The sequence below is a fragment of the Talpa europaea genome, assembly GCF_964194135.1.
Source record: "Talpa europaea genome assembly, chromosome: 2".
In the NCBI taxonomy this organism is placed as follows: Eukaryota; Metazoa; Chordata; class Mammalia; order Eulipotyphla; family Talpidae; genus Talpa; species Talpa europaea.
The window spans coordinates 155,146,362-155,156,911 of NC_140068.1; the positions used below are offsets into that span (position 1 = coordinate 155,146,362).

Below are 10,550 nucleotides of genomic sequence, written 5' to 3' on the forward strand. Positions count from 1 at the left end.
CGCGCCCGACGTGAGCCGCGTCTCCGTCCTCGCCACGGTGCGACCGCGGGCGGGCTCCGCAGTGTTGAATAAACTGTTTGCCAAAGTACCAAGTATTTGCTCCGCGCACCAGCAGGCAGCGAGTACAACGCGCTTCCTCCCAAGCCTCCGACGTGTGTGTCTGGAGCGCCCGGCCTGCGTGTGTTTGCCCAGGCTGGGGGAGCCCCGGCTGGGGGGAGCCCCGCTCCCTGGCGGGCTCGCCCCGGCCCTGCTCCCCGACTCGCTCCGGCACAGACCAGGGACCGCGTCCCCCTGCTGCGAGAGGAAACAGCGTGAAGCCAGCCTGGAGCGGGATGTCTTCCTCAGGGATGAAATCGTCCTAGTTTTTTTAACACGGAGAGTTTAAAGTGACGCCACCCGTTTAGTGGACCGAGCCCGCTGTCCGTCTCTCGGCCGTGCAACTGCTGTGACTCCACACAACCCTCAGCCCGCCACTTGGTGGTTTCACACCATTAAGAACGTTCTAGGAGCAGACGTGCTTATCGGACTTGGAAATACTTCGTTCCTCGTTCCCAGCAGACACACGGCCAGGCCGGGCCCAGCGCGGCGCCGAGCACTCCCCCGCGGGCCTGGCCCTGCAGATTCTTCTAGGAGAATCACCCCGAGCCCACCTGCTGATCTTTTCACGTGTTTGCCCACCTTGTAAGGACGCTGCTGCGTCGCTGCTCCTGCCTCCTGACTGTCCTCCAGAGGCGCGGGACTGAGCACGATACGGTGTTTTTGTGCAGAAACCCCTCTCGCCTTGTGAAAAATGTTCAAATCCACAGAATAGTGAGAATGGCTATATATATTTGTACGGTTTTAATGTCTCAAACCTAAAAATGTTTGTGTTGCTGGGAAACTTTTAAACTGAATAGATATTTAAATAAAGCTGGTTAAATAGAGTTTACACTTTGAAACCGCGAGCTGACAGTCCGGGGCCTCCTGCTTGGTATTTTAGGGACTTTTTGGATCACCGGGTTTAGGTCGATGGGAGAATTGACTGGAAAACCCAAGTGACTTAGAATTTCCCTAAATGATCTACTTTTCCAGGCTTGCATTTTCACAGCAGCCTGGGGGGGGGGCGGGGGGGCTAGCGCACAGGGTGTGTGTGTGTCTTTCTCTCAATCCCCCCCCCCCCCCCCCCGCAGGAGGGAGCCTGGGGCAGGCAGCTGCAGGGGAGGGGGGGTGGGGGGGTGGGGGGGGCAGGGGCGGCGGAAGGGGACCACAAGCAGCCAAACAAGCCCCACGACACGACGGCCAGGGACGAGCTCCTGAGGCCCAAGTGCAGCAATTTGGACCAGGAAAGACTCAGACCACTGCCCCAGGAGAACACACCCGAGCTCAACGGCAGGGGCCCCCACGAGAGGAAGAGGCCCGCTGCCCTCCAGAGGCCTGGGAGGCCCTTTCGGAGAGCACCCCCCGGGGGAGGAGCAGCTTCTCAGGGAGGGGCCATAGAGTCCTCAGCAGGGAGCGACCCCCCCCCACTCCACCTACCCTGTGCCTCACACCACGCGGCCACGAGGCGCCGAGCTGGTCCCCCTAAACCTGCAGCCCTCGCCCAGCCAGGAGGAGAGCTCACGGCAACTCAAACACGCAGTCAGGATGCCCCAAACTGTCAGGGTCTCGGGCGCTGGCGTGCATGTTCCGGGGTCCAGGGACAGGAGAGGGGGCACTCGTGGCACAGACTGGAGTGAATGGCAACATCCCAGCGCTCGTGGGTGTCTCATGCCATCTGGCGGCGGTCCCGGGGCCCAGGGGTGCAGAAACCTTGCTGAGCGTGGCTGCTGGTAAAAGCCACTGGGCTCTGGCACGGGTCTTGCCCCTGCTGCTTCACAGAACTTTCTAGATTGCAAGCGGCTCTCTCGGTTGCTTTTCCTTTTCCTTCCCAGGCAGACAATCTGGTCAGCCGTGTCTCTCGCCACCCTCCCCAGAGTCCCACGCCCCCACTCTCCTCTGAGCGCTCTGCCTGGGGGTTCCCGAGTGAAGCAGCAGCATCTGTCCTGGCTAACGTTGCCTGAAGCCAGGTGCCCAGAGCAGCTGACCACACATGAGGCAGGAAATGCCGGGACCCACCCACCGGAGCACGCCCTCATGGAGAGATTCTCTTGTTCCCACTGATAACTAATCAGAAATAAAGTAGAAAAGTCCCCTCCCCGGTGGCGCAGCGGTTGAGCGCTGGGTTGCGAAGCTGCCCGCAGCCTCTGCGGCCCCGGTTCGATCCCCGGCTGCTCCCCGACCACCGGAGGAGGGTCCCCCATGGCGCACAGACCTCTCCTGCCGCCCACTGCTCCCCTCAGCAGTGTCCTTCAGTCCTTCTGCCTGCTCTGCTCCCCGCTCTGGCTCTGGTGAATTCTCTCACCCTCCCGTGCTTCTGACTGGACCCAGTGCATGTATAAACAAAACAAACAAACAAATAAAATAAATAAATAAAACATGCCTCTATTAAAAAAAAAAAAAGAGACATGAAACGATACGACACCCTACAGTAAGTTCACAAAAATACCCACGCTAGATACGTAAAGCCCTAAAATACTGTTTTAAGACATCAAAAAAACAGTCAGGTGAAGGGACATACAGTGTCCTAGACTTGTCAATGTCTAGCAAACATGTAAGGGGGGGGTTCCTCAGGGAAGGGGGAGGTTCCAGGTTCCCTGCCCCACCCAAGGGAGGGTGGAGCTGAGCAGGAAGAGAAGCAGCTGCAGAGGAGACTGAGGCAGGAAGGAAGCAGCATGGAGCCAGAAGGAGACCTGGAGGAGGCGCATGGAGCCGAGAGTCACGTGAAGAAACTGCGCCTGCCTTTTGGTGGTGGACGGGGTGACACAGATGTGGGTGAGACCTGTGGGGAGGTGACCATGGCGGTTTTTATCTTGATTTTGCTCTTTTCCTCCCAGATTTGTCTGGTGGTTTCTGCTCCTTTTCTGTGGGTCCCCACTGGAAGATGCTTTAGACTGTGACAGGCTTTGGGGCCTTGCTCTGGGCCAATCCTGCTTGGGTGGACTTTTACCCCCGAGGGGACGGGTCACTTTGGGTGCTTGATTTAGAAACTAGATTCTTTGCCTTTCCTGTGTTGTTTCCTGATTGTATGAAAGTTCCTTCCCGTTAAAGTCTCATTTGTTTTGTGTTGACGCGGCGGATGGCAAAACCCATTTAGAGCAGGCAGGTTTGGGGGTTCTGGGGTGCCCTGCTCCCTGCCCTGGAACAAACGGACCTACAATTCAATCCACCAAAATCTCAGACAAACTTTAAAGGGCTGGCTCTAGATTGATCTAGAAAAGTAACTCCGCCAAAGAACTGATAACTGTGACAGGAAGTGACAGTGACACCCCTGCCCTCAGCACGTCAGTCCCTGAGTGTGCAGAGGCGGCTCCCGGGAACCCAGAGCAGGTTGTGGGGGTGGAGGGGGTGGAGGGGGTGGAGGGGGTGGAGGGGACTCCTGGCCAGCGCAGGTTTCCAGAGCAGTGAAAGGATCAAGGCTGTTTTCTGGAAAAAGGAATTCAGTCAGAAGCCTAATCTTGAATCCAAGGGCAAGTTAGGGAGAATTAGGCAGCTTCAAGGACAGCGCAGGGGGGACCTCAGAGAATTAAGGAAGGCTTCAGAGATAAGGGCAACAAGAGGACGGTAACTAATTCCTCTGGGAATAATAAACAGCCCAGGACTAAGGTCAACATTGTAACCAAACGCCAGCCTCAGTTTCCCTCAGCCAATAAAGGGAGGCGGGGTTTGGGAAAAGGAGAGTGGTTTAATTTGCTGACAAATGAGGAGGGCAGCAGACTCATGTCATGCGCAGGGAAATTATGCCAGGGGGAGATGAGAAGGGTCAGCACTGAGACCTGTGGGTGCCAGCCTGTTTTTCTTCAATAGCTGATGTTTAACTTTCTCTTCCTTAAAATGCAGGGGTGCTCATCCGGGAGACGGGGCCATAACGAGAAAGCCATCTAACAAGGGGGAAGGTGCACCAAATGGGGAGAGACAGACCTGTTAGATAAGGAATGTGAAGATCCCCCGCTCAGTAGCAGATTAGGTGAGACAGCCGAGAACTCACCCATCACAGAGAGACGGGTGGGGCTTTAGGATAATGCGGGGAAGAAGGTCTATGTTCCCTGAGACACGACTCCACTTGGGCTTCCTTGCCCCTCCCTGGCCTGGTTCCCTGGCCTGGGAGTCCCGCTTTATTTCTGTTCTTTTTCTCAATAAACTTTTTCTTTCTCTAAACAAACCTGCCTCTTCTCGCTTGCTGGCCTGAGCGTCTGCGAAGTTCCTGCTGCGGCTTCGTGAGACACCAACCCGTGGGGGTCTAGTGGCCGGGGCTCAGCGCTGCCCTGCAGCCTGGGATCCATTCCTGGCTGGGAGACTAGGCCTGACAATTCCGGTATCAACATGTACCATCCCATTAACACCAATTCTAAAGGCACTAAAGGGCCTTCCTGGTGGCGCAGGGGTTAAGTCTCTGCACTATGAAACTATGGGCAGCCACTGTAGCACAAGTTCCGTCCCCAGCCAGGGAGCTACCCACAGGGCGCGGCAGACCCCTCCTGTCTCCCCGCTGCTCCCCATCAGCAGTGGATTTCAGTGGATCTGCCTGTTCTGCTCCCCACTCTGTCTCTGGTGGATCCTCTCCCCCTCCACACCTCTAGCCTGTACCCTGGTTCTTATATGCATACATAAATAAGTACTTTAAAAAAAAAAGGCACTAAAAATAGAAATCTAAGAAATAAAACAGCAGAAGTATTGGAAAAAGAGAATCTTGTGTCACAGCCCTGCCTTAGGGAGTGCATTTGAGACAGACCAGAATCAAAGCCAGAGAGAAAATGGGCTGAATTGAGTTGGTTCCAAACACAATTTTAATTTCTTTTTTTTTTTAAGATTTATTTATTTATGCATACAAGAACTGGGGTATAGGCGAGAGATGCAGGGGGTGAGAGGAGTCACCAGAGACAGTGGGGAGCAGAACAGGCAGACTGACTGAAATCCACTGCTGAGGGGAGCAGCGGGCGAGTCAGGAGAGGTCTGCCTCGCCATGTGGGTAGCTCCTTGGCTGGCCAGGGATTGAATTCCTGCTGCAGAGGCTGCGGATTGCCCAGTAGTGTGGTGCTTATCCCCTTGCGCCACCAGGGAGGCCCCGCAGTTTTAATTTCAGCATGAGGAAGTAAGGCCGTATCCGAAGACAGTAAGTCAGAGAAAAAGGTTTTCAAAATAGGTAACAAAAAACAAACTTTAACTGCACAGTTAGAAAAAAAGAGAAAATCAAAACCCAAACATGTGGACAAGCCAGGAAATGACCATTCACAGAACAACGGACTCAGTCGGTTAAGAGGTGGAAAACGCTTACTGAGAAGCAAACACCCAGGACATTAGGCAACACTTGGGCCTAAGCCAGAGGCTGGCGAACTATGCTCAGCTAACAAGGCCTGTCCTGCAGCCCAGAGCCGAGAACCGCTTCTCCAAAAGTCGGAACACCCCGTCCTGCCTGCCTCGTCCAGGAAGCTGCAGCCGGAGCAGGGCCGCGCGACACTGGCGCGGGGACAGCGACTCCCCCGCAGGGGCCTTCCCGGGTCTGAAGGAACATCAACACGCCGCGGCCCAGAAGCTCAAAACAAGACGCGGTCTCGGCGGTGCGTACGCGAACCCCAGCTTCTGGGCGCCTGGCTCCAGCCGGCCCGGGGGCCGCTCCCGACCTGAGGCCGCAGTCCCGGCCTCCTCTTCCAGGATCAGAGCCCCAGCCTGGGGGGGACGAGCTGCTGGGCCCCACCTCTCCCCACAGCTGCTCCCGCCCCCGCCCCAGGGTGGACGGGCCGGGCCTCTGTCCTGAGGGTGGTGCCGGCGCAGAGGGGTCCGGCCAGCGGCTCCTCACAGGACCCACGCACGCCTGGCTCCGACAGCCCCGGCTGTGAGCCAGCAGCTCGGCCGCCGTGGAGCGGGGCAGCCGGAGCCGCGCCTCTGGCTCGGGCGCACGCCGTCACGGGTGCTGTGGCCTCAGTCCCGAACACAGTGCTCAGCGGGCTCGGTGGCTCCGGGCGGCCGGGAACGGCAAGCAGGCAGACCCGCCGTGCACGGCCTGGCCGCTGCACACAAGGCCGAGGCTCCCCACACAAGCACGTGCGGCGAGGAGCCAGACGCTCGGCGACCGAGAATGAGGGAGAGTGGCCCAAGCCCAAGCGCCCCCGCGGGGCCCCAAGCCGCCCAGGCCCACCGCCCAGGCCCACCTTCCGTTGGAGGGCGAGGGCGGGGGGCCAGCCGTGGCGTCCTGCCCAAGGCACTGCAGGTGCCCCGCCCTTTCAGGCTCCACTCCACCCCCCCAGGGACCGCAGGCCCAGGCTGCCTGCCCCGTGCCTCCAGGGCCCTCCGCCATGCCTCCCCTGCTCAGAGCCCGCATCTCCTGGGCCACGAGAGTCGGGGCTGTCCCCCTCGGACCCAGCGCAGTGGGCACAGAGGTACTAAGCACGCAAGGGAGGGGGTGGGTGGGCGAGGGCAGCCAGGAGAAGCCCCCAGCCGCCAGGGGTGTGGGCAGCTCAGGCCTCTCCCAGCTGAATCCCGCCTCCAGACCTGTCCCTCAGCCCGAGGCCAGGACTAGAGGGGCAACAGGTGCCCCCAGAAGCAGCCACCACAGAACTGGGACCCAGGGTCTGGGGAAGCCTGGCCGGGGGTGGCTCTAGGTGCGTGTCCATGCCCTCCACACCCTGCCTCAAGCGCGGGCGCCGGGGCCAGGTGAGCAAGCCAGGAGGTACCCACAAAGTAGCTTGCCTGCCCCCAGGGCTCTGGGGCACATCTCACCGATTCACTGTTTGGGGTGACACGGCCCTCATCTTACACACCCCGAGACCACTTTAAACCAAGCGCGGCGCAGTATCCAGTCACATGACTCCTTGGCTCGTACTCGAAAGGGCATTTCTTAGGCAGGTCGCCCACCACTGGCGCCCCAGCCACAGGGTGCTGCTGCCGCCCCTCCTCCACGCTCCGGAGACCCTGACGCCACAGATGTTATTTTCTGCAAACTTTTATTTCACTGATATCCCAGATGACGTGACTTCAGGGTAGACGCCGCGTTCTGAGATCCGTGAAGGGACCCCCGAGTCTCTCAGAGGCGCCCTCCTGGGGCGGAGGCTGGCCTTCGCCTGCGATCTCACGCCGCGGCGGGGGACGCGCACAGGCCGCCATGACCACCCCGGGCTGGAGGAGCACGGGCCGGGGGAGAATGGGTGACGCGCTTCCCCCAAGGTCGGTGGCATCTTTTCCGACAGCGTCAGAAAGGTCAGAACGTCGTACTTATTCAACACGCGGAAAGCGGCGGCAGTTAGAGAGCTCCTCCCGGGTCCGGGCGGGGGGAGACTAGGAGTGGCGGGGTCCGCTCAACACACTCATGCCCAGCTTGGCGGCCATCAGCAAACTGCACAGGAGAAACACAGGCGCGTCAGCCGACGGCAGGAGGGCCGGGGCCAGAGGGGCCCTGGTCACACAGCCCCCAGCGGCCCCCACCTCAGCCCACCCGGCGGTGTCAGAGCGCCCCGGCAGCCGGCCTGCACCTCGACCAAACAGACCAAGAGAGCCCCGTCCCCGAGTCCTTTGTCACACGGAAAACTACATTGAAAGAACAATCTCGTTTGGGTTTTGTGATCCAAGTGAAAAAACGTTTCGATCAAAAGTTCCTTGTGGTCAACTCCAGTCCCACGCCGCCGCCAAGAGGCCGCGCTTGAGTCTCAGGGCCTCGGCGGGGCCTGGCAGAGGTCCTCCCACTGAGGGGCAGGCCGGGGCCAGCCGCCTCCAAGGCCTCCCGGCGACACCGCCCGCTGCTGCCCGTGCAGACTCAGTCATCTCACGGCCCAGCACCAGGTCTACCGAGATGAGGGACGTTCTGGATGACCAAATATTCCGGCACTAAGCTGAACTGCGTCTGGTAAAGAGGAACAGAAGACGGTACCTGGCTCCAGCAATCAGGCCAGCGGGCATGAACTTCCCGGAGTTGTAGAATCGAATCCCCATGATGCCTGCCAAGGTTCCCGATGTCGCTGGTGGGAAGGAGAAATCACAGATCATTGCACCTTCTAGTCGATCAAAATAAGCAACCAAAGTCCCGGCACCCTTCAGGGCAGACCCCGCTCCCTTCACTGCCCACAACTTCTGGGACCAGACAAGGCATGTGGGCGCAGGGACAGGTGAGGCAGCGTCGGGAAGAGCCTCTGGCGAGGACAGCAGAGAACAGAAGGGGACAGAGGGCGGGCTGGAGGACGTGTGAGGGCGAAGGAAACGAGCAGGGCAGAACAGATGGTTTAGAGCAGTCTCTGAAGAGGAAAGATGTGGGGTCTTGAGACTCGTGACCGGGACAGGTAAGTGCCAGGGAAGGAGGCCACAATCAGAGACGGACCAGCAGGGGCCAAGCACCAGGGAGGCTGATGGTGGGTGGGAGGTGAGGTCCTGTGCAGAATGCAGGGGGAGAGAGCGGGCCTGGACATCAGTTTGGAGGCAGCCGTCAGCTGAGAGTAGCCCTGCTCCCCGCACACCCTCTGCCCCCAGGCCTGCTCTCCCACCACACCTGCTGCAGCCCATGGAGTCCATGAGGGAGGGGCGCACCCCCAGCAGCACATTGGGCGCACGTGGAGTAGGCAGGCTGAGGGCCCTGGGAAGAAACCCTGGCACAAGCCCATGTCTGCCATCAGGTTTAGTGCCCAGAGAAGGAGGTGCCTGGAGGCCAGACCTACATCTGCACCCTGCATCACCACCACAGCTGGCAGGGGACTTTCCCGTGAGGGAAGCCTGCCCTCTCACGTGACCCCTGGCTCATGCAGGCCGTCCTAGTGCTTGGGCCTGTGGCCAGAGGCAGAGACATCTGCCTCCTAAGACTTCAATGCTAACTTCACCAGGCAAATCTATGTTAGGAGACCTAAGGACCTTCCCACACCTGACCACGAGAGATAAACAGCAGCCCCCCACCCTGCCCCCTGGGCAAAAGTGTGGAGGGGCCCAAGTAAGAGCCTGCTACGGACACACTCTGGGGCCTCTGGGGGAGCCTTCTGGACCTGCAGCAGGGAGGTGGGGAACCACATACCTAGGAACACCCAGACGTTCCTGGGGTCCTGAGACAGCTGGTAGGCTCCCAGGCCTGCCAGGCCACCGAACAGGAGCCCAGCAGCCAGTGATGGGACACTACCTGTGGGAGGAAGCAAACACACCTGAGCTGTGGTGGCAGGTGAGGACCCCAGCCAGTGTCCAGATGCACCTCCCCACCAACGTAGGACTCCCCTCCACACGGCCCCCACCGTGGAGTTCTCAAGCAGGAAGCAGAAGATGCTATTTTACTAGAGAACTTGGCTCACACCGCAAGGACGCCTCGCCTTTAAAATGCAGGGCGTGGGTATCCCTGGTGGCGAAGGGGTCAAACATCAGTACTGTGAAGCTATCCACAGCATGAGTTCAATCCCTGGCCAGAGAGCTACCCACATGGCCCAGCAGACCTCTCCTGTCTCCCCACTGCTCTCCTCAGCAGTGTATTTCAGTGGATCCACCTGTTCTGATCCCTACTCTGTCTCCGAGTAGCCCTCTCATCCCCGCCTCGCCTGTACCCCAGCTTTTATATGCATAAATAAATAAGACTTTAAAACAAACAAAAAAAAGTAGAATGTACGGCGTGTCCACCTGAGGAGGAATGAAGGGCTCCCACGCAGGCCTAACTGACCCACCAAGGCCAGAACTGCCCGCAGGAACAGCCTCAGGAGGGACGGTGAGTTAAATGGGGTCTGCTGTCCTGTGCTGGGGCACAGACTGGGAGGGGCCACCCCAGTGGCCCCTGTGAAGACCAGTTCCTCCCCCCAAAGCCCAGAGGTGGTGTGTGGCAGCAGATGATAACATAACCCACCCTGCCCAGCGCCTCTGGGTCAAAGGCAAGAACAGGCGGCTGGATAAGAAGCCACCGCCTGGCCAGATAACAGAAGCTAGTGTGGGGGCCCGCAGACCCGAGCAGGCCAGGTCCTCGCCGACAGGGCAGAGCCCCACAAACCACACCTGCTTTCGCGTAGCCAATGATCCCGCCGGTCGCAACCAGAGCCGCATAGCCGAAGCCGATCCAGTGCAGGGGCACCCTGAGAACCAGAGAGAGGTCAGCGCCAGCCGCGCGCGGCCGCTGGGCAGGGGGCGGACCCGGGGCGGGCCCAGCAGTGGACGCGGCCGGCGGGGAGCCCACCCGGCGCCAGGCCCCGCGCACTCACATGGAGCCGGAGTCGTGCATCGTGTCCTCGCACGCGGGTCGCCCAGCTGCACCTGCGGGGAGAGGCTGTCAGCGCGCCAGGGCGCCCCACCCGGCCGCGCCGAGGCCCGGGTCCCCCACCCGCCGCGCCGAGGGCCGAGGCGGCCGGACAACGCCCGCGGCCGGGGCGCGGTCAGCTCCGACGGGGGGCGCGGCCCCGCCCCGCAGCCCCGCCGCGACGCGGACCCCCCGGTCGCCAGGGAAGCCCCTACCGAGCACCGTCGCCGCGCGCCGCCGCGTCCCGCCGGAAGTGACGCACCTGCCGGGGCGGGGCTTTGAGCCAGGCCCGGCGCGT

General features: G+C 60.2%; 1 protein-coding gene across 1 annotated transcript; it reads right to left on the reverse strand.

Moving 5' to 3' along the window:
• Nucleotides 1–7,012: 7,012 nt before the first annotated feature.
• TMEM14C (transmembrane protein 14C) lies at nt 7,013–10,249 on the reverse strand. The gene is made up of 5 exons (XM_084228649.1): nt 10,218–10,249; nt 10,015–10,091; nt 9,062–9,163; nt 7,937–8,024; nt 7,013–7,405 (listed from the first exon to the last, which is right to left on the reverse strand). Exons 1-5 carry the CDS (start codon nt 10,235–10,237, stop codon nt 7,348–7,350), a joined length of 345 nt encoding a protein of 114 aa, XP_084084775.1. The 5' UTR covers nt 10,238–10,249; the 3' UTR covers nt 7,013–7,347.
• Nucleotides 10,250–10,550: the final 301 nt, after the last annotated feature.